The sequence below is a fragment of the Bufo gargarizans genome, unplaced genomic scaffold, assembly GCF_014858855.1.
Source record: "Bufo gargarizans isolate SCDJY-AF-19 unplaced genomic scaffold, ASM1485885v1 original_scaffold_1747_pilon, whole genome shotgun sequence".
Lineage (NCBI taxonomy): Eukaryota > Metazoa > Chordata > Amphibia > Anura > Bufonidae > Bufo > Bufo gargarizans.
The window spans coordinates 52479-73189 of NW_025334494.1; the positions used below are offsets into that span (position 1 = coordinate 52479).

General features: G+C 43.4%; 1 protein-coding gene across 1 annotated transcript in view; it reads left to right on the forward strand.

Annotated features, from left to right (window-relative positions):
* The first annotated feature begins 17315 nt into the window (after positions 1-17315).
* Positions 17316-20711, forward strand: part of LOC122923574 (phosphatidylinositol 5-phosphate 4-kinase type-2 alpha) — a 39887-nt gene continuing 36491 nt past the window's right edge. Inside the window, exon 1 of the mRNA XM_044274423.1 lies at positions 17316-17409. Coding sequence (XP_044130358.1) covers positions 17345-17409 — 65 coding nt within the window. The 5' untranslated portion in view covers positions 17316-17344. The remainder of the gene's footprint in view (positions 17410-20711) is intronic.

Below are 20711 nucleotides of genomic sequence, written 5' to 3' on the forward strand. Positions count from 1 at the left end.
AGCAGTATTGAACTAAAAAATGATTTGCAGTGAAATACGACACAATTCTTTTTTTTTACGCTTTTTAAAACCACAACTGGGACTGGACCTGAACTGAGAACCTTTATTGGATTTCTTATTTTATCTTCTATTCGATTTATATGTTTACGTGCCATATAGTGCTCTCTAGAATACTACAGTATATTTAGGCTCATGATTTCTTCTCCCCCCCCCTTTTTCAATTTTTTTTTTCTTGATTTATAAATACTTGTGTAATTTACTGGTATTTTATGGACGTCTGTAAGCCACTTGTGAGAATATTTCTGCAGCCTATAATTATATTCCTAATAGACAAACCTGGGCTTTTTGTGTCCTTCATCTGGACAGCTTTTATTGGCGCTTTTGAAGTTTTATTTGTAAGTTTCAAAATGTATATGTGGAGTAAACTAGTCCAAAAACATAAAATCAGCAAATTTTTAATTTAACCCTTTATGCCCATACTTAAAGGGGTTATCACATGACTAATGTGAAAAATGAAAATTAGACCTCATATAGTACATGCCAACCTCTTTCTAAGGCCTCCTGCACACGACAGTATTTTTTAACGTCCCGCAAAACGTGGTTCCGTTGTACCGTAATCCGTGCCCGTTTTTTCTTCCGTGGGTCTTCCGTGATTTTTGGAGAATCCACGGACATGAAAAATGAAAAAAAAAATCTAAGTCAAGTTTGCCATTGAAATGATAGGAAAAAACTGACACGGATCACGGACGCGGATGACAATCTTGTGTGCATCCGTGATTTTTCACGGACCCATTGACTTGAATGGGTCCGTGAACCGTTGGCCGTGATAAAAATAGGACAGGTTATATTTTTTTTCACGGCCAGGAAACACTGATCACGGATGCGGCTGCCAAACGGTGCAGTTTCTGATTTTTCCACTGACCCATTAAAAGTCAATGGGACCGCAGAAAAACACGTTAAACGGGACAACGGCCACGGGTGCACACAACGGTCGTGTGCAGGAGGCCTAACAAAGAAAAAGCCCTGTACGTCACATGCATCCAGAGATCTCCCTATTCATTGCTCCAATTGCTCTGAAAGATATCAAGCTGTCAGCTCAGGGGGTGTGTCGTTTCTGCTGCAGCTAAGGGGGCGTGTCCATGCTCTCCCTATCACAGCCCAGGAAGCAGTTGAAGGATGAGACTGAACATGTGCGGCCTTCTCAGTGAGCAGGACAAAGAAATAAGAATAAAAACGAACAGCAGATGGCGATATACAGAAACATTTTTTTTAATAACTCAGAGGCTATGCTACATTTTTAATTACATGCAATTACAAAAGTATTCAGATCCAGGTGCTGGTTTGAAAACTGTAGAATGTTTTTTGTGGCACAACCCCTTTTAATGTCACTTTAAATTGGAGTACATGTAATTGTATGGTAATTAATAATTCACAGACTAAATTAATGTCTGCCTGACTAGGTCATATCTATCTATCTATATAATATGTACCCATCTATGTACAGTATCTATCTGTCTTAAAGGTGGATTTATACGGTGCAATCATTGTGCAGATTATCGGGAATGAACGTTCCCAACAATCGCTCGTTTCCAACAATCTGCCAATGTTAATGTTCTGCCGATCATCTGATGAATGATCGAAACACTCATTCATTGAGTGAAACTATAATTCGTGCAGGCACCTAAATTATTGTTTCTGGGCAGCAGATCGTGCTATCTAAACAGTGATCTGCTGCCCAGAAACAATGCAGCTGTTCATGAGGGAGCGATCAAAATAGCGATCCCTCGTCTTCGCTGCATGTAAATGCAGAGCTTTACCTCCACAGAACGAGCAGCCGACTGTATTCCTTCCTGACAAACTGCTGCTCATCTTTGCATGTAAATGTCCTTAACACATATCTATCAATCTATCAGTTATCTATCTATCCGCGTCACTCTTCCTAGGCAGGTGACATCACATTCATTAGTCACATGACCTAGGTGCAGCTCATTTCCATTCAAATGAATTGGCTTGGGTTGCAATACCAAGCACAGCCACTATACGATGGACAGCACTGTGCTTGGTCAGCTGCTAGGAGGCGCCGCGGCTTCTTAAAACAGCTGATCGGCATGGGTGCCGGTTGTCGGACCTCCACCGGTCAGGAATGAATGTCCTATCCTGAGAATACGTCATCAATATTAAACATCCGGAAAACCTCAGTAAATTTGGAATGACTGCTGAGAGTCATAGACAAAAGGGTCCGGAGGGGAGGTCATTGTACAAGGAAACAATAGATGAGCTCTGAAATCACCTGTCTTATCTCTACACAGAGGTGATATCATTACAGGCAGGATTAGAATGACAGATAAGTAGATAACTGCAGTAAAGCGGATCTGTACAGACTAAGAAGTGGCGCCTATTATTAGGCTTAGTGACCAGTGCGAAAACTGCAGGATTTTATAGTTATTGTTTAAACATAGATAACGACAAGGAAAATAAAAATATTAAAAAATTATTTAGAAATATGTTAAACCTAAAAACGTGACCTAAACAATAGGTCATTTTCTGATGACCCGTTCCCGTTAAGGGAACTTATCAGGGTGTTCTCATTTCCTTTCCCTCATTAATCTTTCATACACTCTTTACAACATAAAGCAAGGACACAGAAATCTGTGCGAAGTGCGGCCGTCCTGGCGGTAGAAGGGAGGAGAGCAGCCATTTCCCATTGACAGTTTTACAGCAGAAAGGATTTTACTATGAGCTCCTAAAATTCACCAGTGCACCACATAATGGGGGAGATTTATCAAAACTGGTGTAAAGAAAAACTGGCCTAGTCGCCCATAGCAACCAATCAGATTGATCCTTTAATTTTCCAAGGGAGCTCTGAAAAATGAGAGGTGGAATCTGATTGGTTGCTATGGGCGACTAGGCTAGTTTTCCTTAGCACCAGTTTTTATGATTCTTCCCCAATGTATGAATTAATCAGGCATCAGTAAATGGCTCGTTCTGAGCACAGGCACCTGAGAATCCCCTCCGAAAATATGGTGCCAAATGGGAGCATGATATTGTGGCCCAGTAAGGGCTCATGCACATAGTAACATAGACCGTATGTATTTTGCGGTCCGCAAAAAACGGATCCACATAAAATACGGATGACATCCGTGTGCATTCCGTATTTTGCGGAACAGAACAGCTGGCCCCTGATAGAACAGTACTATCTTTGTCCGTAATGCGGACAATAATAGGACATGTTCTATTTTTTTGCGAGTATGGACATACGAAAACTGAATACACATGGAGAACCTTCCGTTTTTTTTGCGGACCTATTGAAGTGAATGGTTCCGCATACGGTCCGCAAAAAAAGCGGAGCAGACACAGAAAGAAAATACGTTCGTGTGCATGAGCCCTAAGGCTGAGTTCACACAAGCCATGTTCCATTTGGGTGCTCTTTGAGTTTAGAACGGTCAGCACCCACACTGAACCCTGATCTCTGGTCGGTGCAGAGGAAATGGCTGCATGTTCTAACTTTCTCCATTTTTATGGCAATACTCAGTAAGTGAATGGGTCTGCAGGCAAAGCCAAGCCCAGGCGGCTACATCCCTGGCCGATCTGTTTGTAATCGTCTGCAAGAGACTTAAAGGAAATGCGTCACCAAAATTGTATCTGTCAGTTAAAATCAGATACTGACACATCTCTTTTTTTTTTTTCTAATTAGTTTTTATTATATGATTGCTGATTTTTTTTAATTTTTTTTTTTTTATTCTGTTTCCTGAATATGATTATGGGGCGGCCATCTTGCCTGAGTTGTTCTTAACAGCATTTAGAAAGCAGTAAGAAAATAGCTTTATGGCAGCCCCATGGGCCATAGACACAGTGGTCAGGAGAGGACCTCATTGACTTCTATGGGTGAGTTTTCTGGGCATGCTCTGTGACCTGTGCAGAGGTCATTGTACATGGAAAGAATAGATAAGATGTGATAACACCTATTGTGAATGGAGGATGCTGTCTTATCTTTATATAGAGGTGATATCATTACAGGCAGAATTGGAATAACAGATAAGCAGGTAACTGCAGTAAAGCGATCTGTACAGACCAAGAAGTGGCGGCTATTATTATTCTCAGTAGCCAGTGCGAAAACTGCAGGAATTTCAGTTTTTTATTTAAATATAGATGGTGACATGGAAAATTAAAAATAACACCATCAAAAAATGTTTTATGTATTTTTAAACATAAAAATTGGATTTAAACAATAGGTCATTTTCTGATGATATATTCCCTTTAAAGGTGTTGTCCTGCCACATATATTGATGACTAGTGATGAGCGAACTTCTGTTTTAAGTTCGGCGTCTAAAGTTCGGCTTCCGGTTAGCGGAGAATCCCGATATGGTTCCGGATATGGATTCCGACTTCCGTTGTGGTCCGTGGTAGCGGAATCAATAATCGGCCATTATTGATTCCGCTACCACGGACCACAACGGAAGTCGGAATCCATATCCGGATCCATATCCGGATTCTCCGCTAACCGGAAGCCGAACTTTAGACGCCGAACTTAAAACAGAAGTTCGCTCATCACTATTGATGACCTATCTTCAGGTTATCAATATCTGATCTGTGGGGGTCTGACACCTGGCACCATGCGAGCGCTACTTCCTGTTCATTACATTGCACATTGTCTCGGCAGTGCAGTGTAATCACTTGAATGGAACGAGTACTTGCAATTACCCTCCGCCACCGCTCCAGATGAGACAATGGGCAGTGTAATGACCAGAGAAAGCTGCACTTGCGTGGAGCACCGCCTCCTCATCAAACAGCTGGATCGGCGGGGGGGTGCCAGCTGTCGGACCGACCCCTCCGATCAGATATTGATGACCTATCCTGAGCACAACCCCTTCAAGGCCTCTTTCACACAAACGATCCGCATTGTGTCCGGATCTGATGGTTTTGCACGCAGGTTCAATCAGTTTTTTTCAGCAATTGTGGTTTTCTTCCATCTGGATTGCATGCATTTTTTTTTTTTACACTTTTTCGAAGAAAAACTGAAGGATAACAATCTACATCTCCCAGCAACCATCAGTGAAAAATGCGTTACATCCGGATGCAATCCGTTTTTCACACAAGCCCCATTCACTTCTATGGAGCCAGAGCTGCATGAAAAACACACAATATAGAACAAGCTGCAATTTTTCCTGAACGCAGATATGAACCGTGAAAAATGAGCCCATGTGCACAGACCCACTGAAATGAATGGGTCAGGTCTGATTGCAACACGCATCACACCCATGTGAAATAGCACTAAAGAGCCCACGGACGCCATGTTTTTTTTATTTTTATTTTTATATGGGAAAGTTCTCTCTCAGTTGCTAAGCTTCACTTTCATTGTGTTTGTCTGTGGATTAGACCGGAGTTTCACCTGCAGCAGCTCAGTGGGATTTGCGGTGAAGTGCCATTAGCTGGTATAGATTACACAACCGAATACCCGCAGCTCCGGCCCATCAGACAAGCAACCCCTCATTACTTTACAATGGTAGTGTAACCGTACACCGTGTTCACCTTCTGTCAGCCTATATCTGCAATCTGACTCCTCTATTTTATATATAAACATGTGGCCCTCGCCCGAGTACAGCCAAGGTCACGCGCTGCCAGGGCATGTTCTGGTGTGCCCGTCTCTTACACGCCCTGGATGGGATCAATATTTATGAGGCTGCAGAATGTCACTTAGGAAAAAAAAGACATTTGTCAGAGAGGTATGAGTTACTGCACGCCTCGCGGAGGACACTAGCACCTAGCGCATTGATTGTCTGGATATTACTGCCGCTATTAACGCGCGTCTGACCGACCGACTGATTTCTATTCCAGTACCCGCCATAGCGTGCCAAGGTGAATGATTAATAAAATTACAGTTTACAGTGATACAATAATTACAGTTATTATAGGGTATGTAGGGAACAGGGCGATCCATATGCCAAGCAGCGTGTCCTAAGGGTCCTGCTGTCAACGTTGTACTTGCACTGGGGACCTCCACTGACTATGTCCACTTGTCCACAATATGAGGCCCTGATAAGTGCCCCCATACAGAGTGATGCCCCCTTAATGGACTCTCCACACAGCATGATGCCCACATAGGAGCCCCTTATACAGTATGATCACCCCTTAGGTGCTCCCATACAGAGTGATGCCCCCTTAATTGACCTCCCACATAGTATGATGCCCTCATAAGAGCCCCCCATACAGTATGAGAACCCCTTAGGTGTCACCATACAGAGCGTTGCCCCTTAATTGACCCCCCACACAGAATGTTCAAGCCCCCCAGAGCGACTAGCTTGGGGGACACTTGGGGGCAATGACACCTATGAATTGTATTTGTTCTTTCTCTTTCCCCCTCCCCCCTCTCCTGGGTTTGTTTTTCCCGCCTTTTTTTTTTTTTTCAAGTATTACCTCAGGTGAATTTGGAGATCCAGTTTGGTCCGATTTGTGCTGGGTCTGATGGCCGGTTAAGGCTACTTTCACACTCGCGTTTTGGCTTTCCGCTTGCGAGATCCGTTCAGGGCTCTCACAAGCGGTCCAAAACGGATCAGTTTGCATTCTAATGTATTCTGAATGGAAAAGGATCCGCTCAGAAAGCATCAGTTTGCCTCCGTTCAGTCTCCATTCTGCTTTGGAGACGGACACCAAAACGCTGCTTGCCGTCTGATGAAACTGAGCCAAACAGGTCCTGGCACACAATGTAAGTCAATGGGGACGGATCCGTTTTCACTGACACAATCTGGCACAATAGAAAACGAATCCGTCTTGGCTATGTTAAAGATAATACAAACGGATCCGTTCTGAACGGATGCAGACGGTGGTATTATCTGAACGGATCCGTCCATGACGGATCCGCACAAAATGCGAGTGTGAAATTAGCCTTAAGATGAAACGCAGCGGGTCAAGCTCAGCCTCTGATTGGTTACAAATTGTTGCTATGGAGATTTCCAGGTTTCTGATTTGTTTCTGCTCCCACGGCGGGAAACTTCTTCCCTTTTATATTGACAGGTTCGCCGCTACTCCCCTAATGTTAACCTTTTTTTTATTTTTATTATTTTTTTTTTTTTTTTTTTTTCTTCGTCGCATTGCTTTATTAGTGGGGCTGTATCGCTCCGCTGATGCTGAGTGGATCTTGGTTCATATGGAACAGTGAAGTGTGCGACAACAGGACGCAGCTACAACATAAGGTCCTTTATTAACTGCAAAACGGTAGCGGTGGTCTATGTGGCCACATGAAACCGTATGTGGGAAAGACCAAAAGAGAATTTAGTATTTAGCCAGAAGGGTCAATAAATGGTTAAAATCCCTCTGGTGCTCTCAGCAATGTAAGATGAGGCAGGGATGAGAGGAGGACTTACCGCTCCTCATAGCGTTATCTCTACCGCCACTAGCTCCGCCCAGGGGTGTGTGGCTTCTTCAATATTGGTGCGGCTCTCGGCGGCCACGCTACGGTCGAACCAGAGCCGGAGGCTATTCTCTATGCTGCACGCGCGCCAGCCTCGGCGTGCAGCGTTCTCCCTGTTACAATAGGTAGCGGTGGAAATATGCCAAGTGTATGTGGCGGTCCGCACCTATTGGAACTATCCTATGCTCCTGATGACATGTCACCCGGTCTGTGGTGACATAGAAACGCGTCGAGCTAACGCGATATTAGGCAGGGATTAGTAGCTAATAGAGGACAGTGATTTAAGCGAGGGGGGCTGTATAGGAATAAGTGCATAAAATAAAAGGCACTTCCCCTATGAACGCACAGTCCCCATTGTGACGGTCTTCTATCTAGTGCTGCCAGGACACGCCGATATAAACATATGGTGTGCGTTTTCAGCTGTGGTTTAAAAGAATACAGTGCAGCTTGTCTTTATTATAATGTTTTTTGGCAGCACGTCTCGTAGTGTTCTCAGCCTATTGGAGTGTAAGACGCGCTACTACATCTCTCCAGCCGGACGGCTGCATCAGCTCTATATAGGAATGTGAGCCACCCTTCCATACTGTTGGCGGCTAGCCACACATTTTAGATTAATATAAATAAAGTTTATTTTAGGCGTCTTAATCAGGCAGTTAACCCTATGTTCTATGTTTTACACAAATGGTCCTTGGTGTAGTAAACTGGTTTAAGATTGGTCTATTTATTGATATGGTTTAATGGTTTGAATTATTTCATTGACTCATTTGATTAATTTTAATACTATGTTTCTATGGTTACCCATAATAAAGCACTGCGGCCATTGTCTGCTCTGGCCTCCTTTCTGCACTTGGCGCAGCAGATTCAATGACGTCACTGTTTTGTGCCTGTCTGCGCCAAAACACCAGGGGTAGAGGAATGGCAGAGCAGAGAGCTGGTGGCTCCCTGCTTCACCCTCGTATTCACCTGTATCTGCATCCTGAAGAAGTTGAAATCAGGACATTTGCGGCAGCCGACCCACCCAGGACCGCTGGACAGAGGTCGAAATTCGGAATGGGTCATAGAAAATGGCCGGATCTTCTGGTAGAAACCAAGGGTCCAGATTTACGTAATGTGATTGGACAGTACAGGTGCTCCCTAAGGCTCTGTACAGGTACAAGATCAGAAGCACACAACGCCCCGCACCCCATCAATCAGCTGTTCAGTAGTAGCTCCGAGGCCAATACACAGCTCCACCCCATGTGCAGTGGACGGAGATGGTTACTGCAGCACTGCTCTCATTCACTTCAATATGGGCAGCGTTGCAGTTACCAACTCCATCCACTACGCAATGGGAGGCACTGTGTAGTTCTGGTGCCTTTTCCTGATGCCATGGCCACTCCCGAACAGCTGATAGTTTGGGGTGCTAGGTGTCTGACCTCCACTGATTATGATATTGATGATCTATCCTAGGGTCAAGTTTTCAGTTTAATTCCTGGAGAATCCTGTAAAGCAGGGCATGGTGGGAATTGTAGTTTTACAACAGCTGGAGAGCTGCGGGTTGGCCATCCCTGGGCTAGTATACATTTACTAATGTATTGTGATGGTCCATATTGCTTCCGTTGCTGGCTGGATTAATTTTTCCATCACATTATACACTGCTCGTATCCATGGTTACGACCACACTGCAATCCAGCAGCGGTGGTCGTGCTTGCACATTATAGAAAAAAGCACCGGCCTATGTGAGCTCCCACGGTCCTGGCCACCAGAGAGGCTGTAGCTTTTTCCTATAGTGTGCAAGCTCAACCACCACTGATAGATTTGAGGGTGGTCGTAACCATGGAAACAAGCAATGTATAACATGATGGAAAAATGAATCCAGCCAGCAAAGGAGGCAATATGGACAATTGCAATACATTAGTAAGTGGCTTGTATTAACTTTCTCTACATGATAAATGCTACTAGCTGAAGTGAGACAACCCCTTTAAGGACGCTCCAAATACGTGATCCGATTTGCTATAAGGAACCTCTTGTGCTGTCTCTGCTGCTTCCAGAGTTATGGCACCTCTCATACAGAATAATGGACAGATTCTTATCGTTCTCCAAGAATGATCTGCACTGGCAAAATTTCAATGCAGATTTATCACAAGCAGAGACTAAATCCCTCCGTCTGCTCCTCTGGTGCGCAGCCACGCTGACGGTATTTTATGTTTTGTTAATTAGTTAAATGACAGTTTAAAGGATGTAATTAATCATTGCTGGCAAATAAGACCAGCAGTGATACAGCTGCTCGCAGATTGGCACTACCGGGGGGAGCATCCCGGGTAATTCCAGTTCTGTTGTCTTTCTGTCTGTCGATGTAGTTATGATTTTTATTAGCATCATTTTGGACCACGTATTATTTAATCATTAACTTTAATTATGAGTTTTGGAGAATGGGGGGGGGGGGGGTCTAAATAAAAAATATCCATCCAAAGTTTTTTTTTTGTTTGTTTTTTTAACCATGGTGTACAAATAAAGTTGTTGGTTTTTTGTTAGTTTTTTTAAAAATGGTCGCTATAATTGCCATACTAGTACCATATATAGATTTTTTTTTGTTTGTTTATTCTTCACCAGTTGGCTGCACAGTTTTACCACAAATTATGCGGACATTGGCTGCCATGGGTGGGCATGACTGGCCTCTGCCATCAGGCAGTACCCCTAAGATACAGCCACACGTTCAGGTTTTTGAAGCACCAAACAAGAGTGGATTCAAAAAAACTGTCGTATCTGTCATTTCAGCAAATGGAATTTATCATGTAGACAAAGTTAAAGCATACCTGATATTTTTTTTTTAAAGTTTGTATAATGTCTGTGCTTCTTTGTACAATCATAGCTGTGAAGGAACAGTTATGTTTGGGCTTCCCTAAAGTTTTTCAGCCATATTATCCCCTGTTTCAGCTGCACAGCTAGATGCATTTCTCTCAGAAGCAGTGGTTGTCTCCCTTCTGCCAGTACTGTATGTAGTGACCTCACTTCTCTTACTTCCCACTATGTTTGTCTTCTTCTAGGGAGCTCAAACGGTTGATAAGGGGGAATAAATCACACTTGCATAAAGGCAGAAGGCTCCTGGGATGCTTAAAAGTAGTTTTATCTGGATCTCCCCCCCCCCCCCCCCCCCCCACTTCCTCTCAGCCGTCTTCTTCTGAGTCTGTTACCAAGGATGGATCTTGCCTGACAACGGGCAGTGGACTGCAAGTTTGGTGGAAGTGAGACCTCTAGTGGCCATGAGTTTACAGCATTTTTCAGGTGGATGCAGGCAGATTTTTTAAATGAAGTGGTTTAGAAATTAGCTTAATACACCATTCTCTATTAAATGAAATTAAATTATGTTAAAGTGCAGTGACTCTTTAATACAAGGCACTTACTAATGTATTGTGACTGTCCATATTGCCTCTTTTGCTGGCTGGATTCATTTTTCCATCACATTATATACTGCTCATTTCCAGGGGTCACAACCACCCTGTAATCCAGCAGTGGTGGCAGTGTTGCACATTCTAGGAAAAAGTGCCTGTCTCTCTAGTGGCCGGGACTGTGGGAGTGCACTTGGGCACACATATGCAGCAGCTCCCATCCCGGCCACATCATATCTGCGCTGCAGTGGTGGTTGCAACCCCTAGATATGAGCAGTGTATAATGTGATGGAAAAATGAATCCAGCCAGCAAAGGAAACACAATGAACAATCACAATACATTAGTAAGTGCCTTGTATTAAATTTATCTACGGTACATAATAAATTCCATTTGCTAAAGTGAGACAACCCCTTTAATACTTTATCTCCTTTTATGATCCATACCTGATTTTGGCTTCTAAAACTACATCAAAAACTTGACTGAGTCCCTTATTTTATAATCGCAGAGTACCTTCACCAGTGTAAAACGTTACCTTTACTGATGATCATTAAAACTTACCCAGATTGTGCCCGTTAAAAGCAATTGACAATAAGGCTGGGCGGGACAAGGGCAGGAAAAAATCACCCTCACACTTGCCCTATCAAACTACAAGCCCTGCCTAGCAAAATGGAATGGCCGCCCGATAGGGGCGATCCCATGTGCCCCTGACAAGGGATAGATACCGCCACCCGAGAAGTGACCTTTTATGACTACAGCCAAACAGTAACGTCATTGGTCAATGCATGTATCAGAAAATAATAAAGTTACTTACAATATAAATAAATAGTCGCACATAATACATATATGCTCCAAAATAAACCAGTGGTGTCTTCGTTTGATCACCAGTGGAATAAAGGAGCACATACCATATGTCCCAGGAATGCAAACTTTGTCCCGACGCGTTTTTCTGAACCGTTCTCTGGAGTCAGTTCATCAGGGGACCACGTATAACACAACAAAACTCCACATAGCAAATAATACAAAAATGGAGGCAATGATATATGTGCGAATCAGATTAAACTATTATAATAATGCCCATATGATAATGGTAAATCTTATGGCCAAAAAGAGTAAGAATTATATTTGGGACCAAATATAATGATCTGCATCACACATCCAAAGCCCCTTTTAAAGCATACCGCAGACCAGTTAAATACTGATAGTAATGATATGACTTTATAAATAAAATTGGAAAAACAGCAGGAAAGACTAATCAAAGTAATCGATCGATGTAGCAGAAAGACGGGAGAATATGGTCATGCTTCCCTTACTGCCTATTGAATTGCCAGGTCTGGAGAGGGTATGATAATTAGGTAATTCTGGGTCAGCACAGGAACATTGGTGGTGCAGTGAGAGATTTTTCCTTCCCTTGTCCCGCCCAGCCTTATTGTCAATTGCTTTTTATGGGCACATTCTGGGTGAGTTTTAATGATCATAAGTAAGGCCTCATGCACACAGCCGTTTTGGTCCGCATCCGAGCCGCTGTTTTGGCTCCGTGTGCTGTCCGCATCCGTTGCTCCGTTCCGTGGCCCCGCAAAAAAAATAAAATAACATGTCCTATTCTTGTCAGCGCTTTGCGGACAAGAATAGGCAGTTTTGCGGATCCGCGATTTGAACGAAGCAGTCATGTGCATGTAGCCTAAAGGTTACGTTTTACACTGGTGAAAGTACTCTGTGATTATATGATAATTTTATAACACCAGTGACTACCTGACATCTGATGTCTATATCTATCAGAACTGTGATAAATGTTTGAGTCCCTTATTTTTTTTGTTTTATTTTTTGTAAGCTAGGGAGTAGAGACTAGTTAGTTTCACAGGACATGGAGAAATAGGTAAATCTGCTCCATACGTCAATGTGCCTTAGGCCTTATGCACACAGCCGTAGTTTCAGTCCACATAATGCGGATCAGATGCGGACCCTTTCAGTTCTGCAGGGCCGCAAAAGTTGCGTAAAGGTATCCACACCTGTATGTCCATTCCATGGCCCCGCAAAAAAAAGTGGAACATGTCCTATTCTTGTCCCTTTTATCAGAAAAGAATAGGCATTTCTAACGAAGAGGAGGACGTACAATTTGCGGACCACAAAAAATGATACAGCCGTGTGTATGAGGCCTTACTTTGAAAAGTATCAGCAGTGATGAAGGACGTTCTATAGCAGAACTAAGCCGTTTAGTTGTGCATCCAGTAGTTAAATAAGACAGTAAATTGCTTAGGCTACTTTAATATTGCATTGTGAGATCCCTGCCAGAACAGCCTGCCAGGACTCGCAACGTTAGTGTGAAACTAGTCTTGCAAAAAAAAAAAAAGCAGCAGTCTCTGTGTCAGTCTCTCTCCCTCTGTCTGTCTCCAGCAGCCGCTCCCCTCTTTTCCGCCCCTCTCTATAGACTTCTATATAATCTGATCCTTCAGCGAGTAGACAGCTCATTTTAGCTGAAGACCGATTTGAGCAGGGAATTAAGAGTTAGTGAAGAGGAGGGGGAGCAGGAGAGCAGCCTGATAAGTAGAGAAGCAAGCATCTTTCTCTGAAAAGTTTTATTACAAAATTTCTTATATTCATGTGTACTACTCTTTAATGCTGCGATCACTTGATCGCTACCAACCCTTAAATGCTGCGATCACCTGATGCCTAGTATATCAAAGCATTATTGTCTGCCAGTGCGCGGGATTTCAGGGCGCGCTGTGGGTTTTCAAGTTGACATCATGCCCTTGATGGTGCATAATTCTGGTGAATTTTCTGAAGACGAATTCTGCTGCAATGTCTGCAGGTAACCTCCGATTTCTTCCATGGATTAATAGCTAAAACCATGCTCGAATAACGCTGTCAAGTCGGAGCCCCAGGCAACTCTATGGTCTTGCTGGGATTTGAAAAATGCATGTATATAAGGAAGTTGGGAGGACTAGCTGCCGGCCGAGCAAAAGCCATGGATGATGTGTAGGCACCTTCAAAGAATCCACAGATCCTTGCCCTTTAAATGCAATAGTGATCCTGCCTGTGATCCTGTTTTGCATTACAGTGGATTGCTTTCCCAGGAGACTAGTTCATGTTCGATATTCTGACATCTCTGTAAAATCAGGGAGGGTGGTATCATGTCACCGCAGGGACAGTGTGAAGTCTACTTGGCACCGGGCATGCGTCTCCAGCTTGATATGGCCCTGTGGCAGGGTTAGTTATCACTTAGCCTGGGCAAGGCTATCCAGTGAAGTTTCCATTGCTAATCTGATATCTTCTTTTGTTACTGGATTTATAACGTGGGGCTTGAACGAGCTTTTCACATAATCATTTTCAAGGCGAGGGGAAAACCAGTTCTCTCGTAGCATCCAGCCTTCCATGTTCATTCAAGTTTAAATATTGCTAATATTTCTTATTTTACAGTAGGTTTGCTTTGTGAGATGGATTTCTGTCTGTGTGCTATGGGAAGGGGCTTTTTATCCAGAGTTAGAAGAAAAAAAGTCATTTTTTTTCTTCTCAAAAAAACAGCGCCCCTCTTGTCAGTGGACTATATCTGGTATTGCAACTGCTTTGAACAGGGATGAGCTGCAGTGACGTACACAGCCCATTGACTTTTTCGGTTGCCCGTGAGTCTTGGTGAGAACGCAGCATTTCCTCGGGTGCATGTCATGTGCCAGATTTGTCTTATGTTTTATACACTTTCTTATGCCTTAGGCCTCATGCACATGACCCTGCCGCAAAAAACGTAAGCCGCCCGTGTTGCTTTCCGCAATTTGCGGAACGGAACGGGCGCCAGCAATATAAATGCCTATTCTTGTCCGCAAAGCGCAGACAAGAATAGGACATGTTATATTTTTTTTTTTGCATGGTCGCGGAACGGAGCCAAGGATGCGGACAGCACACGGAGTGCTGTCCGCATCTTTTGCGGCCCCATTGAAGTAAATGGGTCCGAGCCGCCAAAACAGCGGCTCGAATGCGGACCCAAACAACGGTCGTGTGCATGAGGCCTTAGGCTAGTTTCACACTAACGGTAAGAGATCCGGTAGGGAACAAGCCTACTAGAGCGCTCTGGATCCGGCATTGCCAGACGGTACAGCGTGCCAAGGATTTTGTCCAGCCAATTCTCTACACTAACTGACCCTGTCAATCAAAGTGGAGAGGGCGCAGCAGTTGGAGAGAGAGCAGAGAAATGGGGGCACATATGAACATGGGACCAACACAGATGCCTTCTGCTGCCAAGTGCCCATGTAACAGGTCAGCCAGTGCGATAACTACAAAACTGCTGACAGATGTCCTTTAAATGAGGCAATCCCCTCTCCGTAAATTTCTGATTTAGTACATACTTGCATCCCCCTGTAATAACAATTCTGGAGCATGTATACCTATGAGTCTATGTTGTGCCGTTCCTCTATTATCCCTTCATATGAATGACTTGCCAGTGGTCTGCAATAAAGTTCTATACGGGTGTTACCAGTTGGGGGGGTGTCTGTACAGTTTGACACTATCCAATCAGTGCTCCCAGTGTCAGACTGTGCAGGGACACACCCCCAACTGGTAACACCCAGCTGGACTTTAACTGTAAACTGCTAGCAATTCATTTATAACTTTTAGCAGGAATAATAGAGAAATGGCACATCATAGAGTGATAAGAAAAGATGTTCCAGAATTGTTATTACACGGGGAATGGAAGTTGGTTCTAAAACAGACCAGTCAGGAGAGGTCCATTTTAGCCCCCAGATCTCCCCCCCCCCCCCCCATTCAAGTAAAAAGAAAAGTTGTCTGGATCTGCATATTTCAGCATCTTGTGTATAAGGCCCTTATATACATGAATTTTATATAAAAAGCAGAAAACTTCTTTAAGGGGTTAAGAGGCAAATATTTTTATTAATTCAGGCTGAATTCTCCATTTGGAAGTTGCAGCGTAGAGTGGAAGTGGCGGCTCTGGGCTCACGTCCCAGTTATTGAGGAAGTCCAATGATGTGTGTTACGCGGCTGCACAATTATATTGTATCCTGTTTATCCTTAGTTCATGGGATGACCGGGAAATGTAGCTTTAGAGGAGCTTTACATCTTCAACCATGTGCAGCAGTGAGCCGCTGCTCTGCGGAGGTGGATTTGTGATCTAGTCGTAGGTGTAATATGTTCCTGATAGGAGTCTTCTATGGGCCTGGTTGCTTAGTGTGCTCACCTCAAATAGTGGGATGCATCACTAGGATATGCCACCAATGTCAGATTGGCGCGGGTCCCACCTCTGGGACCGATACCCATCTCTAGAACAAGGGGCCAAAGTTAAGGAGAGCGCACTGTGCATGCTCATAGCCAAAGGGATGCGCTTAGCTATTTTCAAAAGTCCCATAGAAATGATTGGAGAGCGCACCACACAAGCGCGGCCACCGCTCCATTCACTTCTATGAAACTGCCGGAGAAAGAGGAGCCAGCTCTCAGCTGTTTTTGGCACTCCCATAGAAATGAACAAAGAGTGGTCGCGCATGCGCAGTGCACACTTGTTTACTTTCAGAGCTCCCTTCTAGAGTGTGGGTCCCACCTCTAGGACCCACACCTATCTCTAGAAGGGAGCTCCGAAAGTAAACAAGTGCGCGCTGCTCATGCGCGACCACTGTTGGTATTATGCCACCAATGTTTGAGGTGAGTCAACCCCTTTAATCTTCTAGGAAGAAGAGACTTGATCTCAACCCCATCAAACACCTTTGAGATGAACTAGAATGGAGATTGAAAGCCGGGTCTGATGTCACAAATGCTCTTCTGGACGAATGGGCAAATATTCCCACAGAGACCCTCTAAAATCTTGCCTTCCCAGAAGAGTGGAAGCTGTTTTTAGTTGCAGAAGGAGGACCAACTCCATATTATTGCCTATGGATTCGGAGTGGGATGTCATAAGAGCTCCTGTAGCTGTAATGTGGAGGTGCCCCAATACTTTTGTCCACATAGTGCTCATACGGAGAGATGTTCTCATCGAGGGAAGATACTTCCATACATATGCAGTCCGTATGGAATCTAACAGAAATTATCTCCATATGCTAATATATGAAATTGGACAATATGGAAATACAGTAAAGGCCACGTGTTCCTCTATTACAGCTGCGTGCAATATGGAGCTATAATAAGCTCATGCGCATGAGCCCTATTCCAATAAGGACAAGATCCAGCACCGTATTCTTCTAGTTGTCTCGTTGTACCGGAACACAGATTTTAGTAGGAATAATCACGTCGCTGGTTCTCCTTCAGTTTCTGTTGCGGTTTGGAGCCCTCAGAATATAAAGTAGACGTTTGAACATCCGCACCAGATTTCCTCTTTGGGGCACATAGCACATAACGAGCCTGTAACATGCTGGATACCAATTTATTTCATGTTCTGACACGCTGGGTGTATCTTATGTCTCATTCTTTTGTGATAATTTGGTGATAATAGAGAAATAGCCTGAAAATCCAGAGGGAATGTTCAGATGGACATTTACTGGTGGCCTGTAGTTGTTTCATCCATGTTGGTCTGAAGCTTCTTCTTTTTTTCTCTTCTTATTACAGATCAATGAGCTCAGCCACGTCCAGATCCCCATCATGCTGATGCCGGACGACTTCAAGGCCTATTCTAAAATTAAGGTGGACAATCACCTATTTAACAAGTAAGTGATCTGCTGAACCCCTCTGCACAGTATAGACCAGTTATTTGCTTATTGTGGTCAAACGGACACAATGGTCGTCATTTATTAAGAAGCCTGCACCAGTTTTTGGCATAAAAAAAGTCGCAGGACACCATTTTGCGACTTTAACACCTGTGTGTCAACATTTTGCCACTTAACCTTTTTTATACCGTCCTCACTAATTGGGAGTGGCAGGGGCTGGGACATCGGCCCTGGCAAATTTACAACATTACACCTGAAAACAGGTGTAAAAGAGGAGTGAAAACTAGTGTTGAGCAAACTGAACTTCGGATCCTAGATCCAAAGTCGATTAGACCCAGACTTCCTTTTAATGCTATACGGAGATCCGTCCTGTTCCGCGAGGGAAATTCGTTATTCCCGAAGCCTCGCGGGACTTCGGTGAATTACTTCTGGATTTGATTTTTCAACTTTAAAACCATTTTAAATTTTAAAACATGGATCTGAAGTCTGCTTCGGTACCGACTGGTACCTTGGTACCGAAGCCAACTTCGGATCCATGTTTTAAAATGGTTTTTAAGTTGAAAAAAGTTATTTACCGAAGTCCCGCGAGACTTTGGGAATAACGAATCTCCCTTGCCGGAGCCCATACATTTGAATGCTGTACAGAGACGGATCTCCGTACAGTATTCAAACAAAATTTTGAACAAATTGACTTCGAATCTATGATCCAAAGCTCGATTCGCTCAACACTAGTGAAAACTACTCCAGTTAAGGGTACAAAAAATGAGAATGCTTGGACTGGGGGAAAATGTCTGTATGTGGGTAAGTAACTGGTTATTAACGGTACACACTCAGATTGGGTCACTGTCACTAGTGGGGTACCTCAGGGGTCAGTATTGGGCCCTATTCTCTTCAATATATTTATTAATGATCTTGTAGAAGGCTTGCACATATAATAAATATATACGGTACAGACCAAAAGTTTGGACACACCTTCTCATTCAAAGAGTTTTCTTTATTTCCATGACTATGAAAATTGTAGATTCACACTGAAGGCATCAAAACTATGAATTAACACATGTGGAATTATATACATAACAAAAAAGTGTGAAACAACTGAAAATATGTCATATTCTAGGTTCTTCAAAGTAGCCACCTTTTGCTTTGATTACTGCTTTGCACACTCTTGGCATTCTCTTGATGAGCTTCAAGAGGTAGTCACCTGAAATGGTTTTCACTTCACAGGTGTGCCCTGTAAAGTTTAATAAGTGGGATTTATTGCCTTATAAATGGGGTTGGGACCATCAGTTGCGTTGAGGAGAAGTCAGGTGGATATACAGCTGATAGTCCTACTGAATAGACTGTTAGCTGCTTTTTTCTTGCCATAATACAAATTCTAACAGTCTATTCAGTAGGACTATCAGCTGTGTATCCACCTGACTTCTCCTCAACGCAACTGATGGTCCCAACCCCATTTATAAGGCAAGACATCCCACTTATTAAACTTTACAGGGCACACCTGTGAAGTGAAAACCATTTCAGGTGACTACCTCTTGAAGCTCATCAAGAGAATGGCAAGAGTGTGCAAAGCAGTAATCAAAGCAAAAGGTGGCTACTTTGAAGAACCTAGAATATGACATATTTTCAGTTGTTTCACACTTTTTTGTTATGTATATAATTCCACATGTGTTAATTCATAGTTTTGATGCCTTCAGTGTGAATCTACAATTTTCATAGTCATGAAAATAAAGAAAACTCTTTGAATGAGAAGGTGTGTCCAAACTTTTGGTCTGTACTGTGTGTGTGTGTATATATATATTTTTTTTTGTGGGGTTTCGCTCTTCTGGTAGGGTAAGCGGGCGCAGTACAGAGGCAAAATACAAGTCTTTAAATCAAAACGTCAGTGTTTATTCACACTTGAGGCAATTGCACAAAACAGCACGTAACTTTGCAGTCTTGGTGTTAATTCACACACAATGGAAAGTTCATATAACACAAGTCACCTTGCTGGCAGTTCTGCCTCCAGTAGTCCACAGCAGGCTTTAGTGGGCCTGTTTCCCCAGCGTGCGGCTCTCAGCCCTCTAGCAAGGCACAAAGCCTCAGATTCCAAAAACAGAGACATCTCTGCTTAGCCCAGCTGCCTATTTAAGGATAGCCAGGCGCTGCCACAACCCAAACCGGCACTTAAACTCCAGTCCGGTATTTGAGCTCACCTGGCTGGAGGCTTGGGCAGAGAAGTGGCAGATGAGGTATAACGCTGATAAATGTAGGGTTATGCATGTGGGAAGGAATAATATACAGACGTGGACAAAATTGTTGGTACCCTTTGGTCAATGAAAGAAAAAGTCACAATGGTCACAGAAATAACTTTAATCTGACAAAAGTAATAATAAATTAAAATTCTATAAATGTTAACCAATGAAAGTCAGACATTGTTTTTCAACCATGCTTCAACAGAATTATGTAAAAAAATAAACTCATGAAACAGGCATGGACAAAAATGATGGTACCCCTAACTTAATATTTTGTTGCGCAACCTTTTGAGGCAATCACTGCAATCAAACGCTTCCTGTAACTGTCAATGAGACATCTGCACCTCTCAGCAGGTATTTTGGCCCACTCCTCATGAGCAAACTGCTCCAGTTGTGTCCGGTTTGAAGGGTGCCTTTTCCAGACTGCATGTTTCAGCTCCTTCCAAAGATGCTCAATAGGATTGAGGTCAGGGCTCATAGAAGGCCACTTTAGAATAGTCCAATTTTTTCCTCTTAGCCATTCTTGGGTGTTTTTAGCGGTGTGTTTTGGGTCATTGTCCTGTTGCAAGACCCATGACCTGCGACTGAGACCAAGCTTTCTGACACTGGCTAGTACATTTCTCTCTAGAATTCCTTGATAGTCTTGAGATTTCATTGTACCCTGCACAGATTCAAGACACCCTGTGCCAGACGCAGCAAAGCAGCCCCAGAACATAACAGAGCCTCCTCCATGTTTCACAGTAGGGACAGTGTTCTTTTCTTGATATGCTTCATTTTTTCGTCTGTGAACATACAGCTGATGTGCCTTGGCAAAAACTTCGATTTTTGTCTCATCTGTCCACAGGACATTCTCCCAGAAGCTTTGTGGCTTGTCAACATGTAGTTTGGCATATTCCAGTCTTGCTTTTTTATGATTCGTTTTCAACAATGGTGTCCTCCTTGGTCGTCTCCCATGTAGTCCACTTTGGCTCAAACAACGACGGATGGTGCGATCTGACACTGATGTTCCTTGAGCATGAAGTTCACCTTGAATCTCTTTAGAAGTCTTTCTAGGCTCTTTTGTTACCATTC